The sequence below is a fragment of the Scyliorhinus canicula genome, chromosome 10 (assembly GCF_902713615.1).
Source record: "Scyliorhinus canicula chromosome 10, sScyCan1.1, whole genome shotgun sequence".
Taxonomy (NCBI): Eukaryota; Metazoa; Chordata; class Chondrichthyes; order Carcharhiniformes; family Scyliorhinidae; genus Scyliorhinus; species Scyliorhinus canicula.
The window spans coordinates 96,341,273-96,364,828 of NC_052155.1; the positions used below are offsets into that span (position 1 = coordinate 96,341,273).

Consider the following 23,556-nt stretch of genomic DNA (forward strand, 5'->3'; position numbering starts at 1 on the left):
GAACTACCGGCGCCCCATCCAGGGCCCCGCTGACCATGACATACCGTCCCCCTGGGTCCGTAACCGTCTTTGTCGCCCTAAACATTGTCCTCTTGCCAATCAGGATCGCCACCCCCCCTGGCCCTTGCCCCATAACAGGAATGATAGGTTTGTCCCACCCAGCCCTTTCTTACCCGCAGTTGGTCCTGCTCCCTCAAGTGCGTCTCTTGGAGGAAGACTATGTCGGCCCTCATGTTTCTAAGGTGGGTGAGGACTCTAGATCTCTTCACTGGGCCGTTAAGTCCCCTTACGTTCCAGGTGACTATTCTGGTGGGGGGCTTCTGCCCCCTTGCTCCTGTGGGGTTAACCATATTTGTCCGGTGGACGCGCCCCTGCCCTCTGGGGTTTCCCTATGTTAGGGGGCCGTCCAGGATGTCCACTATCACTGCTCTCCCCATGCGGTCGGGTCCCTGCGCTCCGGGGTTCCCCCTTGTCCCGGGGACACCCGCCATGGCCGTCCACTTTGTGTCCGCCACGCGGGTAGTCCCCTGCACTCCGGGGGGCCCCTTCACCCACAGACCGTACTGGGTGGGTGCTTGCAGCAGTTCCCTGTTTCGAGCCCTTGTCTGTGGCACTTTGTGGCCCTATTCCCTTACTGGCCTCTTTTGTCCCTTCGTCCCTGCGTTTCCCCTCCCTGGTCTCTCGCCCCCCGGGTGCCCCCCCCCCCCCGCTCTATCCCTTTTGGGGATACCCCTGTGTACCCCTCCATTGCCCCTCTCTCCCCCATTCCTGTCCCCATTTGCTCTCCCACCTTTGATGGGTGATCCCCCCCCTCCCCTGCCTGGCGCCTTCCCCCCTGTTGGGGGTGCGCTGCGGCCCTGCTCTGTTGCGCGCCCCCTTCGCTAGCTTTCCTGCTAGCACGGTGGCTCCCCTCTCGGAGGTTGCTGTCCCGCTTCCCCTCTCCCCTCTCCAGTACTCCCGTTCCCTCGTGCCGGGGCCTGGCCTCCCACCTGGAGCGGGCCCTAGGGCATTGGGTTGTTTTCCGTTCTGGGTGTTTCTGCCAGGGGGGAGGGGGCTGGCTTTGCCTCGCCCCTCCCCACCCCCCCGTCGGCATGACGTGTCTCCTTGCCATGGGCCCCTCGTCCCTACTTCCCATGGCGTTTTTCCAGCCCGTGCTCCTCGACGAATCTATTCGCCTCGGCAGGGGCTGTAAAGAAATATTCCTTGTGTTGGTATGTGACCCAGAGTTTTGCTGGGTACAGCATACCAAAACGTACTTTGTTCTTATAGAGAGCTGCTTTCGCTCTGTTGAACTCCGCCCGTCTCTTAGCTATGTCCGCTCCAAACTCCTCGTAGATTCGGATGGCGTGCCCGTCCCAATTGCAGGCTCTATTCTCCTTGGCCCAGCGCAGGATTGTCTCCCTATCCCGGTACCGGTGCAGTCTGGCTATAACTGCTCTCGGTTTTTCCCCTTCCTTGGGCTTCGGGCGCAGTGACCGATGAGCTCTGTCCATTTCCGGTGGGGTGGGAAAAGTTTCCCGCCCCACTAAGGAGCCCAGCATCGCAGCCACGAATGTTGTGGGATTTCTACCCTCTATCCCCTCTGGCAGGCCCACTATCTTGATATTTTGCCTTCTCGAGCTGATCTCCTGGTCGTCTACCCTGCCCTTCAGGTTCCCCTGTGTTGCACTCAGTTTCACCATTCCCCTCTCCAGGGATATGACCCGGTCGCTCGCGTCAGTCGCTGCCTTCTCCAGCTCTTTAATGGTTGCCCCCTGGGCTTCCAGTATCTTCCCTTGGGCTTCCAGTATCTTCCCTTGGGCATCCACTTTCTTCTCCAATCTGGTCAGAACCTGCTGCACCCCTGACATGGCCCTGGTCACTGCTGCCTGTGCTGCGGCCTCTGCGTCTGCTTTTAACTCTGCCTTGAATGCCTGCAGCTGCTCCCTCACCACCTCGGCAAAGGCTTCCTTCCAATTCACGCCCCCCTCTAACCCCAGGGGAGAGGTTGCCCGCCCGTCCAGCTCTTCTGGATGCGGCGAAGCATCCTTCCCGCCGCTTCGCGTGTTGACTCGTTCGCCCGAGCTGGCTTTCCCTTTGCCCAGTCTACTTCCGGTGCCCCCTTTCTCTTGGCTCCTTTCTGGCACTTTTTTCTCCCCCTTCCCCTTCATCTTTTCTTCTCTCCTTGTTCTTCTTTTTCCCCCTTTTCCGCACCCTATTTTTATTTTATTTATTATTATATATCTATATATGTATATATATATATATATATATATATATATTTTTTTTTTTAAATTTATTTCCCCTACCCCTTTTCTCTTTACCAGTTTTCTTTTGGGAAGAACAGAAATACAAGTCTCTTTTTTCTTTTTTCCCCACTCAACCAGGAGAGAGAGTCCCTTTGTCTTTGCCACGTGGTGGTCACAGCAGTTGGGGGGGGGGGGGGGGGGGGGGGGGGGGGGGGGCGAGTGGGCCGGTGGTCGCTGCTGGTTGGGGGGGGGGGGTCCCCGCTGCTGGCTGGGGGGGGGGGGGGGTTGTGTCCCCGCTGCTGGCTGGGGGGGGGGGGGTTGTGTCCCCGCTGCTGGCTGGGGGGGGGGGGTTGTGTCCCCGCTGCTGGCTGGGGGGGGGGGGGGGGGGGGGTTGTGTCCCCGCTGCTGGCTGGGGGGGGGGGGGGGGTTGTGTCCCCGCTGCTGGCTGGGGGGGGGGGGTTGTGTCCCCGCTGCTGGCTGGGAGGGGGGGGTTGTGTCCCCGCTGCTGGCTGGGGGGGGGGGGGTTGTGTCCCCGCTGCTGGCCGGGGGGGGGGGGGGTCCCCGCTGCTGGCTGGGGGGGGGGAGAGAAGAGGGGCCGCCGCACCGCTCCTGGCCCGCGTGGGGGGGGGGGGGGAGAGAAGAGGGGCCGCCGCCGCCGCACCGCTCCTGGCCCGCGTGGGGGGGGGGGGGGGGGGGGGGAGAGAAGAGGGGCCGCCGCCGCCGCCGCACCGCTCCTGAGTCGCGTGGGGGGGGGGAGAGAAGAGGGGCCGCCGCCGCCGCACCGCTCCTGGCCCGCGTGGGGGGGGGGGGGAGGGAGAGGGGATGGACCTGCTGCTGTTGGGCCCCCCTGTCGCCGCTCCGGCTCCTCCGCTCCCGCTCCGGCTCCTCGGCTCCGGCTCCTCCGCTCCGGCTCCTCGGCTCCTCCGCTCCGGCTCCTCGGCTCCTCCGCTCCGGCTCCTCGGCTCCTCCGCTCCGGCTCCTCGGCTCCTCCGCCCCGGCTCCTCGGCTCCTCCGCCCCGGCTCCTCGGCTCCTCCGCCCCGGCTCCTCGGCTCCTCCGCTCCGGCTCCTCGGCTCCTCCGCTCCGGCTCCTCGGCTCCCAATTTGGTATAATTTGATGAAAGACGTGAAGATCAGTGAAGGATGTCCCAGAAGCTTCTGTGATCATTTCAAACAAAATAAATGTTTATTAAACAATAAAACACACAGTCAACTAGGAATACACTTAACTACCTTAATGGCTATACACAGTATCTTTAAATTTGCCAGTTCCTCTATTTTCCTAACTTCAGAGCTAAACCTCCCCAACCAACACACATGGGTTTTAGCCTGTAGGCAAAAATCCAGCAATAGTCACCACATCAGGCACCTATATCTTTTGGGGTTGCTTCTGATTTAGGAGAGAAAAACTGGTTTCTCAAACAGGCTTTTCTCCAAACATAACTTGTTAGGAGTTGACATAGCTTCCTGCCATGGGCTGCATTCACAAACTGCTAACTTGCATACGGTGAACTTGCCCCTGATATGCTATTTCCCTTTTGATCTTCACTTATCTGAACTAACTTCTTCAGAAGTCACTCTTAATTGCCTTTATTTCGTAAGTTCACCTTTTTGAATGTAATTGTGAAATTCGCACCCTACCTTCTTCTTTGATCTTTTACCATCTTTACTTAAACTCTTGACATTATATCCTCCATTGTTACTAACTTGCCCTCGGTAAAAGTTGTTTACGGTGTTGCAATGTTTATCGATATATCAAAACATAGTTCCACCAACCCAGTCAACCTTTTTCCTACTACAATCTCCAATAACCACCAGAATACATTCCGAATTACTAGATTTCCTTGCTTTGCATTTTAACATAATTTCCTAACAGTACAGTGCTCTTCAAATACAGTTGACATATTTTAAGATTCCTTGGGTCCACATTCTCGCCATGCCTGCGTGGGTCTCACCCCCACAACCCAAAGATGTGCCAGGTAGGTTGATTGGCCATGCTACATTGCACCTTAATGGGGGGGGGGGGGGGGGGAATTGGGCACTCTAAATTCAAAAAAAATTGAAGAAAGATTTCTTGGGTCATTCTGCACAGATCTGTTATTATGTAACCCAAACTCTTTCAGGACTGTTCTCACGCTGCTGTGGGTTATACCCAAATGTTTAAATCTATAAGGCAATAAGATTGACGACCTGGATATAAATTCAAAGTTGATATCAATGCACTATATCTTAAGACATGTCTGACTGATGCATTGAATTTTCTCACTGATCTGAAGCCAAGTAAAAGTTTTCCTGAGAAACAATGCTTTGGTGACCAATGGAAACTATTTTAAAAGGTTTTGGAGTAGTGATTTTTGTTTTGAAGATAATCCAAGTGTAACTTCTAAAACAATGTGCCCAAAGCAATGTTAGGCTAAATGTAAAAGAAAAGAAAGACCTGAATTTATGTAGTCTTTCAAAACCTCTGGACATCCCACGACACTGTACAAAAGTGTTTTAAGTGTAGTCAGTGTTGTAATGTAGGAAATATGGCAGCAATTTTATACACACGGTTCCACAAACAGCAATATGATGACCAAATAATATGTTTTAAGTATCATAGTGTTGGTTGAGTAATATTTATCGGCTAGAACATCAAGAAAAACCCCAGCTTTTTTTTGAAAGAGTGCCATGGGATCTTTTGCATCCACCTGAAAAGGCTGTTTAATGTTTCACTCGAAGAACTGATGGGCTGATACCTGGCAAAGAAAGCTGGCTCCTTTTGAAGCAGAGAGCTTGATGTGATCAGAATCAAACGATCTGTGAAAGGCAGTTAGCAAAAACCCTAGCTGCTGCCTTCACCATGATTTCTGACCAGGAACTTTCCTTCATTGTAATTACAAATGCTGGTAGATCTAGTATTTCATACACTGAATAAATAAGATGTGGTTTGAAAACCGATGTTTTTGTAAGGTAGGCTCACGTTCCGTGTCTAACCAAGGTACATGGCATGAAGCTCTGAAAGGAGCAGCAACTCCAGATTTTCTCCTGCTGCATGAGGCAGTATTAATCCGACCTGGATTTTGAATGGCTGTCAAAGGATTGCTACTGTATCTACAATAGATAAGCTTGCATTCTTGCGTCAGTTTATTTTGACAGTAATCTTTCTTGACCAGGAAATTTTTTATATTTTAACCAAATAAATTTTTTTTTAATCCAGTGATTGCTGTTGATATTGATCCTGTGAAAATAGATCTTGCACAAAACAATGCACGAGTCTATGGAGTGTCTGAACAGATTGAATTTATCCTGGGTGACTTCATGATGCTGGCTTCTGACCTAAAGGCTGATGCTGTATTCCTCAGTCCTCCCTGGGGAGGGCCCGATTATGTCAATGCAAAGATCTTCGATCTGAAGACAATGATGTGTCTTGACAGATATCCTTTCAAAACTTTAAGCTGAGAATATATTTTTATAGTTGAGAATAAGATTTATTATTATTTTATTTGAAAGCTGTTTTTGTGAATTATGATTAGCAGACAAAACATTCCAATATTTGAAATGCTACTGTAAAACAAAACCAGTTGAATATCAAGGAAAACTGTACAAAAACTACTTATTAACAGTGTTAAAATGGTCACAAGGAAAAACAAACTGTTTTCATTATAATGTGTATTAGCTATAGGATAGTATTTGATGGTGTTTCAGAGACTTGACAGGAATCTTTTTTTATAAATATTTTTATTCTCCTTTTTCACATTTTCTCCCAAATTTACACTCAACAATAAACAACAATCAGTAACGAATCCCCATATCAATAACAACGATCCCATCTTCCCACCAAACCCCCAAACATTATCCCACATGTTAACATAAACAAATGACAAAAAGGTGCAGGAATCACCCATAGTCACCATTAACACCGACAGCCCCACTTTCCTCAACCCTCCCAGTTACCCCCAATGTAATCCAATTCTCGAACGTGCATAATGAATAACGCCCATGAATTGTAGAAACTCTCCATCCTTCCCCTCAGGAATTCCAGCAGGTCCCCCCGCCACGCCAGGGCACAGGATGGAGAGGTTGATCTCCATCCCAGAAGGATCCGCTTTCGGGCGATCAACGAGGCAAAGGCTACAACATCTGCCTCCGTGCCCGTTTCCAATCCCGGTTGGTTCGAGACCCCGAATATGGCCTCCCGATGGCCCGGGTCCAGTTTCACGTGCAGAACTTTAGAGATTACCCTAAAAACCTCCTTCCCCAGCTCTGGAGAGGACCAAATCATATGAACGTGATTTACGCCCCCACCCCCCTCACATTCACACACATCCCGTGACAGGAATCTTTTTAGAGTTATGTAACTGCAACATACCAACAAAGTTGATAAAATCAATTTAGAATTATATGAACAAACGAGTCGAAGTTTGAATAAATGGCTAAACTGACTAATTGTAATTTTCCACTCAGTGACTGAATGGATACCATTGAGCCAAACGACAGAAATTTCAACGCTTTGTCTACTATGCTAAGTTAATTGATGTTAGGTGGGACAGTATTGCAACTGCTGAAAATGGCTTCAGGTTGAGGAAACTAATATTCATGGGGTGGAATCTGAGGGGCTGTTTTGCTTTCAGGAAACTCTGAAGAATATATTTCCTCAGGTCCTGTCTAATTTAAGATGCTTTATGTTAATTTCCCAGCTACAGCTAGTAGGCGTGCTCTCGGTCAGGTAGCCCTTTGGCACCTAGACACAGCCAAGGAGTGGAAGGAGAGATTGGAAACAAGGGACAGAGATCAGATGCTGTAAAGATCTATCTGGGGTGGCGGAATGAAGAGAGGAATTAGAGGTTGGAGCTTTGGAAAGGCTGGAGGGTCAGGGATGGTGGAGATCAGAAGCTAGAGAGATTCAGGTTAGCTGAAGGAGCAGAGACTGAAAAGATCAGGGGAAACATGGAAGACAGGAGTGCGGTTGATTGGAGGTCAGAGAAACTGGAGTTAGGGGGCAATCAGAAAGACCGGATTGGGGTAAATTGGAGACTGCAAGCGGGGGTACAAGAGGAAGAGGTGAATAATTGGTAAAAACTTAATTGGTATGTGGTAGGTTATCATAACCTTATCAAGTTGGAGGGGATTGGCCAATGGCAAGACTGGTTTACAGGTAGGTTGTGGGGGGGGGGGGGGGGGGGGGGGGGTTGAAGATGGATCACAAATCGTGCTGAAAAGATATGAACCTATTGGATGCATTGATTTAAATGTGTGCACCTGTGTGGTGCCTTTCAGGGTGTCCAGTGTTCCACGATGGTAGCAGGGGAGATAGACCAAATGGTTACGAAAGTACACAGGATACTTCTTTTATTGGCTCAAGCATAACATGCTAGAATTGTATGAAACACTAGTGAGGCCTTCGCTAGAGTACTGCATACAGTTCTCATTACTGCATTAATGCAGGGGTGTGATTACATTAGAGAGACTATAAAAGATTTACAAGGATCTTGTTGGAATAGAGAATTTTAGCTAAGGGGGGAAAAGTGGACACAGTGAGTTATTTTCCTTGGAACAGGGAAGGCCAAGTGTAAATATGATTGAGGTGTATAACATAATGAAGGGCCTCAATAGAGTGGATAGAAAGGACTTATTTCAAGTGGTGGAGAGGTCAATAACCGTGGGGCATAGATTTAAAATAATTAGTAGAAGGATTAGAGGTGGGTTTAGGAGACTGTTTTTCACCCAGAGGCTGATGCAAGTTTGTAACTGACTGCCTGAAAGGATGGGAGAAGTCCAAACTCTCAACACAAGTAAAAAATACTTGGACATAGCCTACAAGGCTACAGGCAAGAGCTGGAATGTTGAGTTAGACTGGAGCTATATACAGGCGCGGTAGACCAAATGCTGCTTTTTGTACCATAAATTTTTCTGTTTTGAAATGATTTGCAGCCAATGAAGTACTTCTGAAATGTAAGAGTGATTGTCAATTTGCATACTGCAAAGTCCTAAAAACAGGGATGTGATAATAGACAGATAATATATGTGCCTGATATTGATTTAGGAATAAATATTGGTCAAGATACGAGCGATACCTCACCAGCTTTTCTTTGAAATGGTTTCATAGTTTTATCCACTTGTCCTGAGAGGGCTGATGAGGCATCAGTTTAATGTCTCATTCAAAGGACTGGACCTGCGGCAATGCAGCACTTGGTGAAATGTCGGTCTTGATTTTTGTGCTCTAGTCCTGGAGTGGGATTTGAACCCATAATCTTTTAACTTGGAGGTGAGAGTGCGACAATGGCTGACACCTTTCCCCTGAGATGTGAAAAAATAACCAGCCAGGTTTAAACCTAAAATGGAACAAAGAAAATGAGAGGAGCATAATCTCATTAAAATATTTAATGAGCAACCAGTCTTCTGGCAGCAGATAGTTCGCCTGCTCCCTGCCGCCTCTGTTTGGACTTCAGGTGCATGTGTTGAGTTCCACTTGGGGATTTTAATATCATCGCTTCTCATCTTTGTCAACCTGTCTGCAGTCTTTGACATAGTTGACCATGTCATCCTTCTTCATTGCCTTTATACTGCATATCATGAGATTGCATCGCCTGGTTCTATTCCTATCCAATTGTGGCCAGTGTGCACCTACAAAGGCTTCTTCACAACTCCATCCTTCTGGAAACTGTCTGGAGCTGAACCAAAGATGAACTTCCGATCATATAGCCACACCATTGTTAAGACTGCCACTAATGTCACCTGACCCTGCACTGCCTCAGCTCATCTGCTGAAACCCTCATCCAGGCCTATATTACTTCTAGACTTGACTATTCCAAGATGCTCCTGGCATTCCACCTTCCATAAACTTGAGGTCACCTAAAACTCTGATGTCTGTGTTCTAACCTGCACCGAATCATATTCACCTCCATGCTCGCTGACCTGAGGTTACGCAAACTTCAATTTAAAATTGTCAGCCTTGTTTTGAGATTGCCCCACCCCTCCAGACCTTGGTCTGGATTCTCCGGTCCCCCAATTGCGTGTTTCTCGGCGGTGCACCGTTCGCTGACGGTGGAATTCTCTACTCCTGCTGCTGGTCAATGAGATTTCCCATTAAAGCCACCCCATGCTGTTGCACGTTTTACTATGGGCGTAAAACGCGTTTATTGGAGTGTATTAACACGCCTCCGAGTTCGACGTGTGCTTAACACTGCTAGGCTCTGTTCTATGTAATTATTTAGCTCTGGAGTCGCCAGTTGCCGTATAGGCAACGTCACAAGTATTCCAAGGTCAAGTTCAAAGTAATAAAGACGATACACCGATTAGTAAAGTTCAAACGATCAATATTTATTATACAGTTAATAATAAATACTCATGCACACACTAAGAGACTAAGCTACAACTAAACATAAGCAAACAGAATACTTATCTAACAGGAACAGGCAAGGTCAGAGAACGAGGCCTTCGTCCTGGTTTTGTCTGCAGCCTTCAGCAAGCGTTCTGGCACTTGGGAGTCTAGCGGGCTTGGATCGCGTAGCGAGCGTTGAACTTACGGTTTCGGCGGCTGGTGCTCAACGGCTGGAGTCAGGATACCAGGTGTCAGTCGGGGCCGGAGCACGGGTTTAACAGACCGGACAACACGAGGTCCCTATCTTTTATAGGGGTTCCGTTGTCCTTCCCTCTTCTCGGGCGGGCTCTACCTATTGGATCAATTTCTTATCGATACTGGATTAATTCCCCAATGCGAGGGGGTCTCCGTGATGGAGGGGGCGTTTCTTATGTCCTTTTGTTTGGAGGTTTCTGGTGCCTCGATGTCTGGGTCTTGATTGGAATGTGTCCATTCAGAACCAAATGTATCTATTGTGTGGGTGTTCAAGTCTGATGGCCTCATTAGCATGCAAAGCGTTTTGCCATTTGCACCTAGCTAAGGTCTTTTCACCTGAGCCCAAACTGGTTTCTGCTGCTGCAGAATGCAAACTGCTCTTTGCAGACTGCTGTTCTGGCTGAACTGTCTGTTTCTCAGCAGCCTTCCATTTTAGTTTGGCTCAGTGTCCATTTTGCGTGGCCAGCATGGCTACATTCCCTCCTTGTGATCCTCACAATCATACTATTGTGAAGGATCACCTATGTACTTTGCCTTCCTGTGTTCTGACCTCTTGCCAGTTCCTGTTCTACTCTGTTCTAAACTATGGGAAGAAGAAAAAAAAATTTTTTAACTAACATCTCTACTTGGCCCTATGTCAAAAGGGACATGCATTACTACAATTGGGAACCTCTACCTATCACTATTAACCTTAACCTTAACTTAAACATTTAATCACTCTAAAATCTTAACCATTCACACCACAACATCACACTTCCCAACTCGGCAGTCGAGTATGGAACAATATAATACATGGCTGAATTTTATTTACAGAGTGTTGTAATCAGTGAGGGGTTGAGGGGTTTGGTGGAATCCGAAGATGGGGGATTGCACTCTATAGATGGGTGAGGTGCTGGAACGAGAGGCTCTCCTCTTCCATTTCCTCAACCTGAGGGTCTGCACTAGGATGATGAGGATCGCAATCACCAACAGTGATTCGATTATGTAGGACATGGAGTACCACGTCATGAATTTAGTACACCAGGTCTGAACCTCGCTGATCAGAGCTGAGCACTGGGGGTTTGTTGTACTAACATTTACGGTGGGGGTTGTGGGGGAAACGTGTCTTGTTTCCACACATATACATATGACATTAAACAGTAATAAGTGGGCTTCCATCATTTTGCTGTTCTTCTTTCTCTTCCTTCTTCCTCCGGTATTGACAATCCTGGCTTCGACCTCTGTCTCGTCCTTTGAAACCTTTGGGATCAAGCACAGTATCTGTCAATACACAGTTTAAGACCTTTACTTGTTAGTGCATCTGTCTTTCAAATCCCAATTGACCCTTTAAAATGACTGGCTAAGTCACACCCTGTGACTCCCCTCATTTTTTTTCAAAAAGCGAATTTAAAGACCAGCATACACCTAACAATCCTTCCTTCTGCGAGCCGTCTCGCAGGCTTTGCTGATTTACCATCCGAATGTTCCCGGATGTAAATAGCATGTGGGATGGTGGCCGAAGGGCTACCTAACCTAAAATGAAAACAAACTTGGAAACAAACATCCGAATGAGTTGCGTATGGGCCGCTACGGGTACGAGTTGGATGGGATCCCCGGGTAGGGCGTGCTGTGCCATACCCGAGCTTGGCTGACCAAGGGTTGGTTCTCAGACAGGGCGGGTCCTCAGTGCCGTTTGTCCACTGCCTGAGTAACCTGGAAAAAACGGGTACGAATGTGTTTACCATGACTTGCAGCCTCTATTTCGCCGAATAGAGGGGCACCTAAAAAACCAAGGGAGCCAAGATGCTCCAACTGAGGACATCCCTGAAGTTCTCAGAGATATCTGCGGATAAACTATTTGGCGTGTGGCCTTACAACTTTGGAAAAGATCTCCAATCAAACCGAAGTTCTCAAAAGTATCTGCGGACAAACTAACGTGCATGTGAGGTGGTCACAATCTTTTCAGCTGAAAAGAAGATGTCCATCCTCCAGCTGAACAATGTACATTCCTGAAACAAACAAACATAAAACGAAGACAAACATACGTGCAGGTTCCATCAGAAAGGACATCGTTTCCCTCAAACGATTCCTATCTTACATCATCTGGACACCTCACTTTGATTCTGCCTCTGTGAACAGGGTCACAAAGGGGTTGCCGTGTCGGGAGTCAGACACCGTGTCGTCCTGCTCTCCCGGATCCCACACCCTTGTGTGGATCAGGCATGCTATTTTGGAGTTGTGTGACCGGGGGTCACTTTCATCATTGCGGACAAGTCTGTAGGAATTGTCCCTGTGCCATTGTGTAGCGTCGAGTGTGTTGTCGGGGTAGTCGGGGTCGGGTGGTGGTTCGGGGTTTTTGAGGTAAGTGACTTCCATGGGGTCACTGGAGTCGGGGTCGTAGTTGGTGCAGTGTGGGCTGTATGGCTGTGTGGTGTCGCTGTCTTCAGAGTCAGTGTCTGTCCTACTGTCTCTGCTGTGGCAGCTTGTGGGCGTGTCGGGGCGTGGTCTGTAGTGGTCTGTGGGCGGAGTCGTGGGCGAGTCCGTTGATGAACTGGTCTGTGAGGGGGATGGTGGAAAAGTGTCTCTGGTGGGCGGGGTGAAGTGTTCTGCTGCGTCCAGCAGGACATGGTGAGCATGGTTGGCCTGTGTTCCATAAGCCTTTAACTGGTTTATATGGAACCACGCGGTCTTCCCATTAGGATATTTGATCCTGTAAACGGAGGGGCTAATTTTGTCCGAAATTGAGTAGGGACCGGAATATTTTGGAGCCAAAAAAACTGCTGGGGTTATAAACAGATAACATTACCTGTTGCCCAACCTGGAATTCTGTGGTGTGTACGGTCTTATTGAAACAGGCAGTCCGTTGCTGTCGGCGTTTCCCTAGCTGGACTGCGGCTGCGATCTGTGCAGACCTCACAGTCTCAACTAGTTCTTTAACTGCCTTTTCATGTGTGAGGGCCGTCACTTCGGGGCTTGTCATGTCCAGTCCTAAAAGGAATTCTGTACCTTTCATAGGGCGTCCGGTCATGAGTGTGTGTGGTGTGTATCCTGTAGATGTGGAGACAGTGTTCCTTATGAACATAAGTGCAAAGGGGAGCACTGAATCCCATGTGGAATTGTTCTCTTGAACCATTTTCCTAAGGGTAGTTTTTAGGGTCCGATTCATGCGCTCCACAATCCCGCTGGACTGTGGATGATACGCAATATGGAAGTTCTGTTTTATTCCGAATATTGTCAGGACGTTCCTCATGACCCGTCCTGTAAAGTGAGATCCCTGGTCCGAATCGATACTTCGGGGTAAACCCCATCTCGTGAAGATGTGGTGGGTCAGGATCTTTGCAGCTGTCTTTGCTGTATTTGTTCGTGAGGGAAATGCCTCTACCCACTTGGTAAAGGTATCTATCACCACCAGAACGTATTTATAGCCATTCCTACAAGGGGGCAATGGACCTATAAAGTCGATCTGGAGGTTTGTCCAAGGGCCGTTAACTGGGCGAGTATGCCGAAGTTGTGCTTTCTTAGAATACCGCTCCGGGTTATTCTGAGCACAAATCAGGCAATTCTCTATGTAGTGCGTTACATCATTCCTGAGATTAGGCCACCAACAGAGTTGCCTGAGGTGCCTCGTTGTTGCATCAATTCCCTGATGCCCGTGTCCGTCATGGAACAAGGCAATCATCTGATTCCTGTCCTGCTGAGGGACCACATAAAGTTGGTCCTTAATGATCACACCCTCATGTGTGGTCAGTGCGTGTTTAAAGTGCTCGTAAGCAGGCACAAAGTTTCCCTTGAAAACCTCCCTGAGGTCTCCGTCCTGTTTTTGTGCTGCCACGAGATCTTTAATATCAGTCTGTGAGACTTGGACTGCGCTCACAGGGGCGCTAGCTGGTGCGCTAGCTGGGGGGGTCCATAAGTGTCCTCTCCTGGAACCTGCCTTAGCCAACGCGTCGGCTTTTACATTCCCAGGGGGTGATGACCTATGGTGGCTTCGAACTTTTATAATGCCGAAGGTCCTGTCCTTCGCTTTTGCTAAAATATGCTGGAGTAAGGGGGCTGATGGAAGGGGTTTTCCGTCTGCGGAGACAAAACCTCGTGTCCTCCACAGGGGCAGAAAATCTGTCAGGCTATTGCATACATATAGGCTGTCTGAATATATGTCTGCTGGGCTGGGGAAAGAATCGGGGTGGTCCACTATGTACGCTATGGCTGCTAGCTCTGCTGCCTGCGCGCCTAAGTGACCTGGTAACTTAAGAGCTATCTCTTCGAGAGCGCGCCCCTGCGCGTCCTCTACATAGATGCCGCATCCTGTGATACGCTCACCATTTAAAACTGTGGAGGAACCGTCTACATAAATCCTCAAGGGTCCACACGTGTCTGTGGGCTGGGGGCTTTGTTTCGGGTTCCCTATCTTCCTGGGGGGTGTTTTTGCTAAAAAGGGTCCTGTGTTATGCAGGGGAGCTACAATTTCACAGTCATGGGGCTGTCCGGGGTATTGGAGGTTGTCTGCTAAGTATGTGTGGGTGCGTGTCCGTTTCACTGTAATGTCCCGTCCTTGTAAAAGTAGGGTCCACCTAGCTGCCCTAATCTGGCTAACTGAACCGTCCTTCAGTCGACCGTCTAGTAGTAGCTGTGTGGGTGTGTGTTCGGTTAGAATGGTGATGGGGTTTAGTCCGGTGATGTATGAGAAATACTGCACTGCCCAGAAGACAGCAAGGAGGTGCCTCTCACAGGCTGAAAATCCTTGTTCTACCGGGTCTAACAGTCGGGAGGCATAAGCCACTGGTCTTAGCTGCTCGTGCCGTTCCTGAAGCAACACGGCCGAGAGGGTTAGATCGGTGCTCGCTACCTCTATTGCGTACGGTGAAAGTTGGTCGGGGACTAGCAGCGCGGGTGCTGCACTAAGGGCTCGTTTCAACTCTTCCACAGCGCCTGTATGCTGCGGAAGCCATTCCCAGGGGGCTCCTTTCTTAAGGAGGTCTGAAAGTGGGGCGGCTTTTGTCGCGAATCCGTCGATGTGGTTCCGACAATAGCCAACCAGTCCTAAAAACGACCGGAGGGCTGATACATTCTGGGGAAGGGGCAATTTGACGATCGAATCAATTCTTTTGAATTCGATCTCGCGTTTGCCGTGCGTGATGACTGATCCCAAATACATCACTTTACTTTCCAATATTTGGGCCTTTTTCGGGTTAACTTTACAGCCAATTTCAGTTAAGAGTTCCAGGAGTTCGGCCAGAAGCGAAATGTGCTCTGCCTTTGTGTCTGTCTGCAGTAGTAGGTCGTCTACATACTGTACCAGACAATCGGGTCGGGAAAATTTTTCTAATCCACTTGCCAGCTGTCGGTGGAAAATGGAGGGTGAATTGTGGAATCCTTGTGGGAGGCATGTCCACGTGTACTGCTGTGTTTTAAAAGTGAATGCGAATTTGTATTGGCACGCTTTTGCCAATGGTATTGACCAGAATCCATTACTGATGTCCAATACCGTGAAGTACTTGGCGTTGAGACCCTGCTTGAGCATGGTCTCGGGACTAGTAGCTACCGTTGGGGCTACTGCGGGGGTTACTTTGTTGAGTTCCCGATAATCGATGGTCAGACGCCATGATCCATCGGGCATCCTCACTGGCCAAATAGGGGCATTGTTGGTGGAGGCTACCGTTCTCAGTACACCTTGGTCCAACAAGCTACCTATAACCTTTTCTATTTCCACCTCTGCCTCGAGGGGAAATCTATATTGCTTTTGCGGTCGGGGGTCCTGTCCGGTAACATGAACTTGTCCAGTCATTCTGCCACAGTCATGACGGTGACTTGCAAATGCTGTCCTGTGTTTGTTTAGTAGGGCCTTAATTTGTCGGTCGGTGTGGAGTGTAGTCAGGTCGAATGAGTACTCTCCCACTGCGCTAATCCGATTAGCGTAGTCTCCTACTGTGAGGGTGGCTGGGGCTCTGTCTGATCTCGCCATTCGCCAGACACACTGGTTCACTGGGTCGAACGACAAGCTGTGAGCGTTCATAAAATCTATCCCCAGGATGTGCTCTGCTGTCCGGGGAAGATTTACTAAAACTACGGGGTGTCTTGTGGAAATGTTCCCTAGCTGGATCGCTACGGGTGCTGTGATATGTCCCTGCTGCGAGTGTCCGGTGAACCCGCTAAGTGTGATGGTGGAGGTGGTCGGCCACGTGTCTGCGTGTGCCGTGGTTGTGGAGTTAATGGTGGTGCGGGATCCTCCTGTGTCCCACAGTAACTCTATGGGCTTCCCTTTGACTTTTGCCGTGACTACGGGCCTCCCTGATGAGTCCCATAGTGTGTCACAGACCCAAGTGGGGGAGCCCGAACACCGTCAGTTCGTCTCGTCCACATTGGTGGGTCCTGACTGTACTGCTACATTGTGGATGGGTTTTGCCTTGTTGCGGTTCAGAGTGCCTGTCTGCTGGCCTCTCTGAGATCGCTGGGGTGCTTGGCACTCTTTAGCCCAATGCCCTAACTGTCCACAGTTATAGCATTCCTGTCCTTTCTGTTGAGGGCTGCTCTTGCCTTCATTTACCCATGCGGGCTTCTGGTGCTCTCTGACTGCTTGGATATCTGCAGCAGCCTGAGCCTCTTCTGGGGATCTAACCTTTCCTTTTGCCTGAAGCGATTGCTCCCAAACGCGGGACAATCTTTTCAGGACCCATTTTTCGTTATGGGCCTCTTCTGAGGGGTCGTAACTGTTGCAAGCGCTCTGTCCTGCTTCTGTTGCGTGTGAGATAATTGTGCGCGTCCACTTAACCATGTTTTCGCGGGTTAAATGCGCTCTATCTAGCTGTCCGAAAACTGCGCTGAAATGAATCCACAGCCTTCCTGCGAATGCTGTGGGGTGTTCGGATCTCTTCTGCCTGCACTTATTCAATCCTTCTACGGGGTCACCTCTATTGTACCCGATGGCATCTAAAATGGCAGTGTGCATCTCCTCTAGGCTGCCTCCTGCCACGTTCTGTGGGTCGGGGAGGGCTGCCACTACACTCTGGTCTAAGCTCAACACGGTGAGCTTAACCTGCTCTCTCTCATCCAGGCCGTACATGGTAGCCTGCTGTTTTACTTTAGCGAAGAACTGGTGGGGGTCTGCGGTGGGGAGGAACGGAGTGATCTTTTCACAAGCGTCCCTTAGCTGGGTTACTGTTAAAGGGGTGGTGTAAGTTATGTCTGGGGCGCCTTCTGATTCGGCTTTCCTCTGTGTGGTTACGGGATTCATGGGTGCGGTTATGGTCTGAGCTGTGGGGGGGTTGGGGTGCCTGTCGTTTCTGCTGAGCTGCGGGCGCACATGTTCCCTGAACATAACGCTGCGCTGTCTCGCTTAATTCCTGCCAATCTGGGGCATTTTCCCCATCTAACTGAGCTCCAAAGGTGCTTTGGAAGCCATTCTGCACCGAAAGCAGAGATTGCAGTTCCGCAATCTGTTTCCTGCATTTCGCGTGGTCAACTGTGCTTTGTCTTTGTTCGGTCGTTGCAGCATGGAGTGCTCTCAAAGCTGCTTTGAGATCGGAACATTGCCTCTGCAATGCCTCCACCTGCTTTTCCGATTCCTGTCTTATCAGAACGGCACGTTGCACGTCCTGATAGGCTTTCTCATACTGGGTCTGGGAACTGTTCAGATGAGCTAGACAAGACTGGTGAGCCCTCTTGGCATCATCCACCTCTCTACCCTTCTCTGCCAACTTCCCTTTTAATTCCAGGTTTTCTTTCTCGATGTCCCTGACATCGACCTTACTCATTCGGTTCCTTTCCTCTAAATCTGCCCGGAGCGTCCTGATGACCTCCTCTGCGCCTCGCAACTGTGCCAAGCAGGACACAATCGCCATCGGCTTGCGTGCTTTACCTAAACTCTTTTTGTGTATTTGAGAGAGGTTCTCCCACCAAGTATGACCTATACTTCCGGGACCTGTCTCCTCATTTGCACAAAACTCTTTCCAAAGGGGCCATCCCTTTCCTTGTAAATATTTGCGGAGTTCCAGCTCCCACGTGGGACACTGGCCTACTCTGCTACTGCTGCTGGTCGCTGCGACCACAAACTTTGCTGGATCCATCAGACGTTCCATTGCCTGCATGGCCATTTCCTCTGACTCTCTTTTTATAATTTGGAACAGGGGGTTGCTGGGGTGGTGTTTCGTAAAAAGGGTACGGCTTACGCTATTTTCCGATTACAAAACTACCGAAAGTTTGTCGCAACAAAAAGCTTTCAGTTTTACCTTACAGCCCTGTTAGTACGCATGCACTAAACACACTTCCGAATTTCGCTTATTATTTTGAACACCTTGAATACTTGTGATCTCTTTCTTTCTCTGCAATTTGGAGTTCTAATTCAAATTTCAGGGTCCTGGACACTGTGGTGTTTCCACTTACAACAGGGTCCCGGCGGATGTCGCCACTAAATGTTGCACGTTTTACTATGGGCGTAAAACGCGTTTATTGGAGTGTATTAACACGCCTCCGAGTTCGACGTGTGCTTAACACTGCTAGGCTCTGTTCTATGTAATTATTTAGCTCTGGAGTCGCCAGTTGCCGTATAGGCAACGTCACAAGTATTCCAAGGTCAAGTTCAAAGTAATAAAGACGATACACCGATTAGTAAAGTTCAAACGATCAATATTTATTATACAGTTAATAATAAATACTCATGCACACACTAAGAGACTAAGCTACAACTAAACATAAGCAAACAGAATACTTATCTAACAGGAACAGGCAAGGTCAGAGAACGAGGCCTTCGTCCTGGTTTTGTCTGCAGCCTTCAGCAAGCGTTCTGGCACTTGGGAGTCTAGCGGGCTTGGATCGCGTAGAGAGCGTTGAACTTACGGTTTCGGCGGCTGGTGCTCAACGGCTGGAGTCAGGATACCAGGTGTCAGTCGGGGCCGGAGCACGGGTTTAACAGACCGGACAACACGAGGTCCCTATCTTTTATAGGGGTTCCGTTGTCCTTCCCTCTTCTCGGGCGGGCTCTACCTATTGGATCAATTTCTTATCGATACTGGATTAATTCCCCAATGCGAGGGGGTCTCCGTGATGGAGGGGGCGTTTCTTATGTCCTTTTGTTTGGAGGTTTCTGGTGCCTCGATGTCTGGGTCTTGATTGGAATGTGTCCATTCAGAACCAAATGTATCTATTGTGTGGGTGTTCAAGTCTGATGGCCTCATTAGCATGCAAAGCGTTTTGCCATTTGCACCTAGCTAAGGTCTTTTCACCTGAGCCCAAACTGGTTTCTGCTGCTGCAGAATGCAAACTGCTCTTTGCAGACTGCTGTTCTGGCTGAACTGTCTGTTTCTCAGCAGCCTTCCATTTTAGTTTGGCTCAGTGTCCATTTTGCGTGGCCAGCATGGCTACAATGCTGCCGGTCAATCTGTAGGCACAGGGGTTCACTTCTGGCGGAAACAGCGAATCTCAATGGCCAGCAAATTCCAGCCCCTGTCTCTCCATTGGTCTGTAACCTTCCAATTAAACAACAACAAATTTGGCTTTAATCATTATATTACCAGCGGTCGTGCCATCAACTGCCTAGGCCGTAAGCTGGAAAATTCTCCCCCTAGACATCTCCGTCCTCCTTGCTTTCGTCCCTTCAGTCCTAAAGCCTACCTCCTTTTCCAAGCTATTGGTTGTCTGCCCTAGCATCTCTTTATGTGGCTCAGTGTCAAGTTTTTTTTTTACAATGCTTTGTGAAGTACTAAATTAAAAGGTCCACATAAATAGAAGTCACTATTGATTTTAAATTATGAATTTAATCCTAGTTTTTTTCCTAATCTATTTCTTAAAAATGAAACACAAGTCCTGGAAATATCAGCATATTTGGAATGCTATTGATATCTCAAAGTGTCTGGGGAGAATCAGAAACTAATGCCATTACTTTCTGATTTAAGCACTTGCATCATCTGTGAGAATGGTGAGTTTCAAAACCACTACTGAACCATAGTGCACATTATAAAGTGTAAAGGACATATTGAAACAAAGCAGCTTGTGGATTGTTATTTCTGTTTCGCATCATTCACAGAATCCCTACAGTGCAGAAGAGGCTGTTCAGCCCATCGAGTCTACACCGAACCTCTGAAAGAGCACCCTATCAAGGTCCAATCCCCCGCCCTAGCCCCATATCCCCGTAACCCCAGTTAACTTGCACATCTTTGGACACCAAGGGGCAATTTAGCATGGCCAATAAACCCAATATGCACATCTTTGGACTGAGGGAGGAAACCGGAGCAAACCCACGCAGACACAAGGAGAATGTGCACACTCTATACAGACAATCGCCCACGGTCAAAATTAAAACCGGGTCCCTGGAGATGTGAGGTAGTAGTACTAACCACTGTGCCATCATGCTGTCTACATTTTATTAATCTTGGTGCATATTTGCAGGAGTTTGAGCAAAGAAGTTGTGGAAATTCTGCTATTCTGACTCCCAACATATTGGAGCATATCCAAAGAATGTATAGGACAATTAATTTTGTAGGTCACCAACCAACATTTCTTGCCATTGTGGGAGAAAAGATGCTTTCAACTAATGTGCTTACTTGAGACCTGAAGTTATTTGTAATTTTCGCCTTTCTTTCCTCTTAGGTTTAGCTAACCCTCCGCCCCTGTCTATCCCTCCCTCTAATGCCTTGGCTACTTTCCCCTGATTCTTGGCTATCTGGCTGTTCTTCTGCTTGTTCGTTGGCCACCAAAGGTCCCGGAAAAATTGGGTGAATGCTCTTCGGCTCTTCTGGCTCCTTGATCCATCCCCTTATTCGCCGGCCAGTGGTAGAATTGTACGTTTGGGAGGGGTTCCCCCCCTCCCACTGGATTTTATTTTTTTTAGGGTCTTCTTTTGGATCCTAGCATTCTTCCCTGCCCCCCCCCCCTCCCCATCCCATACGAACGCCATGATTAGTTTGTCCAGCGCTTTGAAAAAGGCCTTGGGGATGTAGATCGGGATGGATCTAAGTAGGAAGAGGTACCTGGGCAGTATGTTCATTTTGATCGTCTGGACTCTCCCCGCGAGGGTGAGTGGGAGTGTGTTCCATCTTAGCAGGTCCTTTTTTACTTCCTCCGTCAGACTGGTGAGGTTCCATTTGTGGATCCCTTTCCAGTCATGGGCTATTTGGATCCCTGGGTAGTGGAATTTGTGTTGGGCTTGTTTAAACGGCAGTCTCGTTAGTGCTTCCCCCCCCCCCCCCCCCCCCCCCCCCCCCCTCCCTTGTGGATGTACCAGGAAGATCTTGCTTTCGCTTATGTTGAGCCCAAGAAGGCGCCAAACTCTTTTAGGAGCGTGATGATTCCGTCCGTGCTGCTTTGGTGGTCCGAAATGTAGAGGAGCAGGTCATCTGCATAGAATGAGACTCTGTGCTCCCTGCCGCCCCTTCGGATCCCCCTCCAGCTCTTTGCTTCTCTGTGTGCAATTGCTAATGGCTCGATTGCTAGAGCGAACAGCAGCGGGGACAGTGGGCATCCTTATCTGGTGCCCCTGAGCAGCTGGAATTATTGGGAGTTGGTGTCGTTGGTCCGTATGCACACCATGGGAGCATTGTATAGAGGTTTTACCCAGGAGGTGAACCCTGTTCAAAGCCCGAACCGCTCCAGTACCTCCTGAGGTATTTCCATTCGCCCTTGTCGAAGGCCTTTTCTGCACCTAGGGAGACAATCACCTCTGGTATTCTCTCCCCGGATGGGGTCATTATCACGTTCAGCAGGCCCCTGATATTGGAGGTAAGCTGTCTACCTTTGACAAAGCCCGTCTGGTCCTCTGCGACCACCTCTGGTAAACAGTCTTCTAGCCTTTTGGCTAGGATTTTTGCCCGTATTTTGGCATCTGCGTTCAGCAGTGAGATGGGTCTGTATGACCCACATTCCGTTGGGTCTTTATCTTTCTTGGGTATCAGCGAGATTGAGGCCTGTGCTAGCATGGGTGGCAGCGTGCCCCTAGCTTGCGAGTTTGTGAACATCTCCCGCAGGTGCATGGGCTTAAGTTGGGTGCTCTTTCCAAGGACCAGTGCAGGCTTGATGGGCCAAATGGCCCCCTTCTGCACTGTAAATTCTATGATTTCTATGAAGCTGGGATGATTCTGCTTGGATCAGGGGAGATTAAGGGGAAATTTGATAAAGGTGTGCAAAATTCAGATAGATTTGGATAAAGTTGAAGAGGAATACTGTTCCCATTAGCTGACGATACAAAGGCTAGGGGGACACAGGTTTAGGATTTTGACCAAGAGAACCAGGGGAAATGTGATAAAGGACGATGTGATTATGCAGCAAGTGGCAGTGGCCCGGTGCTTGCTGCCGTTACGATAAGTGGCACAGAGATTATCAATGATTTCAGAAGGAAATTAGATGGACATTTGAGAGAAATAAACTTTCAAGGAATAGAGTGGGGGAATGGGATTGGTTGGATTGCTCCATGGAGAGTTGGCATACACTCAATGGACCAAATAACCTCCTGTGCTTTAAATTACTATATGCAAAAGTATCGTTTTCCTGCAGCGACCTGTTTAAAAACTTCTTAATTTAAACACAAATGAAGTCCAGACAAGTGAGGTGTGGTGAAATAACTGCAGGAATAACTTCAAGTCAGCAAATTTTGCAATCTGCAGCCGTTCATTTAAGTATTCCTTTCATGACAAAAGAAACTTGAAATGCTAAAAGTCAGAAGTCAAAACAAAATTCTGGTAAATTAAACCGATCAGTATCTATAAAGATTTTATTTTTGAATATTTAATACTTTGATTGTAGGCTTAAACTGCTTTTCCCTTTACACGCACTGATGAAGCTTTATTAAACTGCCAGTATTATTTTTGTTTCACTATAGTTTGAGTTGCATCAGATCTGTTTTAGTTTACCTTTAACCGGAAAGTTGTGTTTTTTATTGTTTGATTTTTTTTCTGTTCCAAATTACTTTACGCTTTGTTATTTCGCCTTGACTTCATATTACCTTTGAAATTTTTGCACTCGCCCAAAAGATCACACCGAACATCGTTTATTTCTTACCTCGCAATGCTGACATAGAGCAGGTAAAAACTGTTTCTCTCTTCTATTTGTGTTGTTCATTACTGTTGATTTTATTTAAAGCAGGAGCATTATTTTCAAATCTGACTTACAGCATCTTAAAATTGTTTTGATAAATATATTGGCATAACCCTTCCTGGATTTGTTGCATATCAACCATTTTGCTTTGCAGAGGGTTTGCTTACGAATGTAGAAGCTAAGTTTTTATTTTGAGGTACTACCGTTGACAAAATAGTCTGCACACCTTAAATAACAAGGTCTTCACAATTATTTTGTCCTTCATGTTTTTTGCTCAGCAAGTAGTATTACTCAGGAATATAGAAAAAGAGCAGGGAGTGGGCTTAGTTGGAAATATTCTGAAATACTTTTATCCCTTGGAGCTCAAAGTACAGTGTTCTAGTCTAATTTGCCAAAACAATTAAGAGTTTTTCTGCATGTCTCCATCTCTATAGTTTTTTTTAATTTGAAAATGATCATTAACGTGCATCTAACTTGCTTTACTCCAGATATTTTCTTTTAAATTCTTAATATCTCTTCACTGAGTAAGTGTAGTAATTTAGCCAATATTAAAAATCTGGAAACTGGGGAGGCACCGTTGCACAGTGGCTAGCATTGTTGCTCCAGGGTCCCAGGTTCGCTTCTTGGCTTGGGTCACGGTCTGTGTGGATTCTGCACTTTCTCGTGCCTGCATGGGTTTCCTCTGGGTGCTCCGGTTTCCTCACACAAGACCCGAAAGACGTGCTGTTAGGTAATTTGAACATTCTCAATTCTCCCTCCTGTACCCGAACAGG

General features: G+C 48.2%; 1 protein-coding gene across 4 annotated transcripts in view; it reads left to right on the plus strand.

The window, feature by feature from the left end:
* Positions 1-23,556, plus strand: part of tgs1 (trimethylguanosine synthase 1) — an 88,798-nt gene that overhangs the window by 30,493 nt on the left and 34,749 nt on the right. For 3 of the 4 annotated variants that reach the window (XM_038809375.1, XM_038809377.1, XM_038809378.1), the window contains exons 11-12: positions 5,426-5,642; positions 22,692-22,770. In XM_038809375.1, coding sequence (XP_038665303.1) covers positions 5,426-5,642; positions 22,692-22,770 — 296 coding nt within the window. The remainder of the gene's footprint in view (positions 1-5,425; positions 5,643-22,691; positions 22,771-23,556) is intronic. The other variant, XM_038809376.1, reaches the window with a different exon arrangement.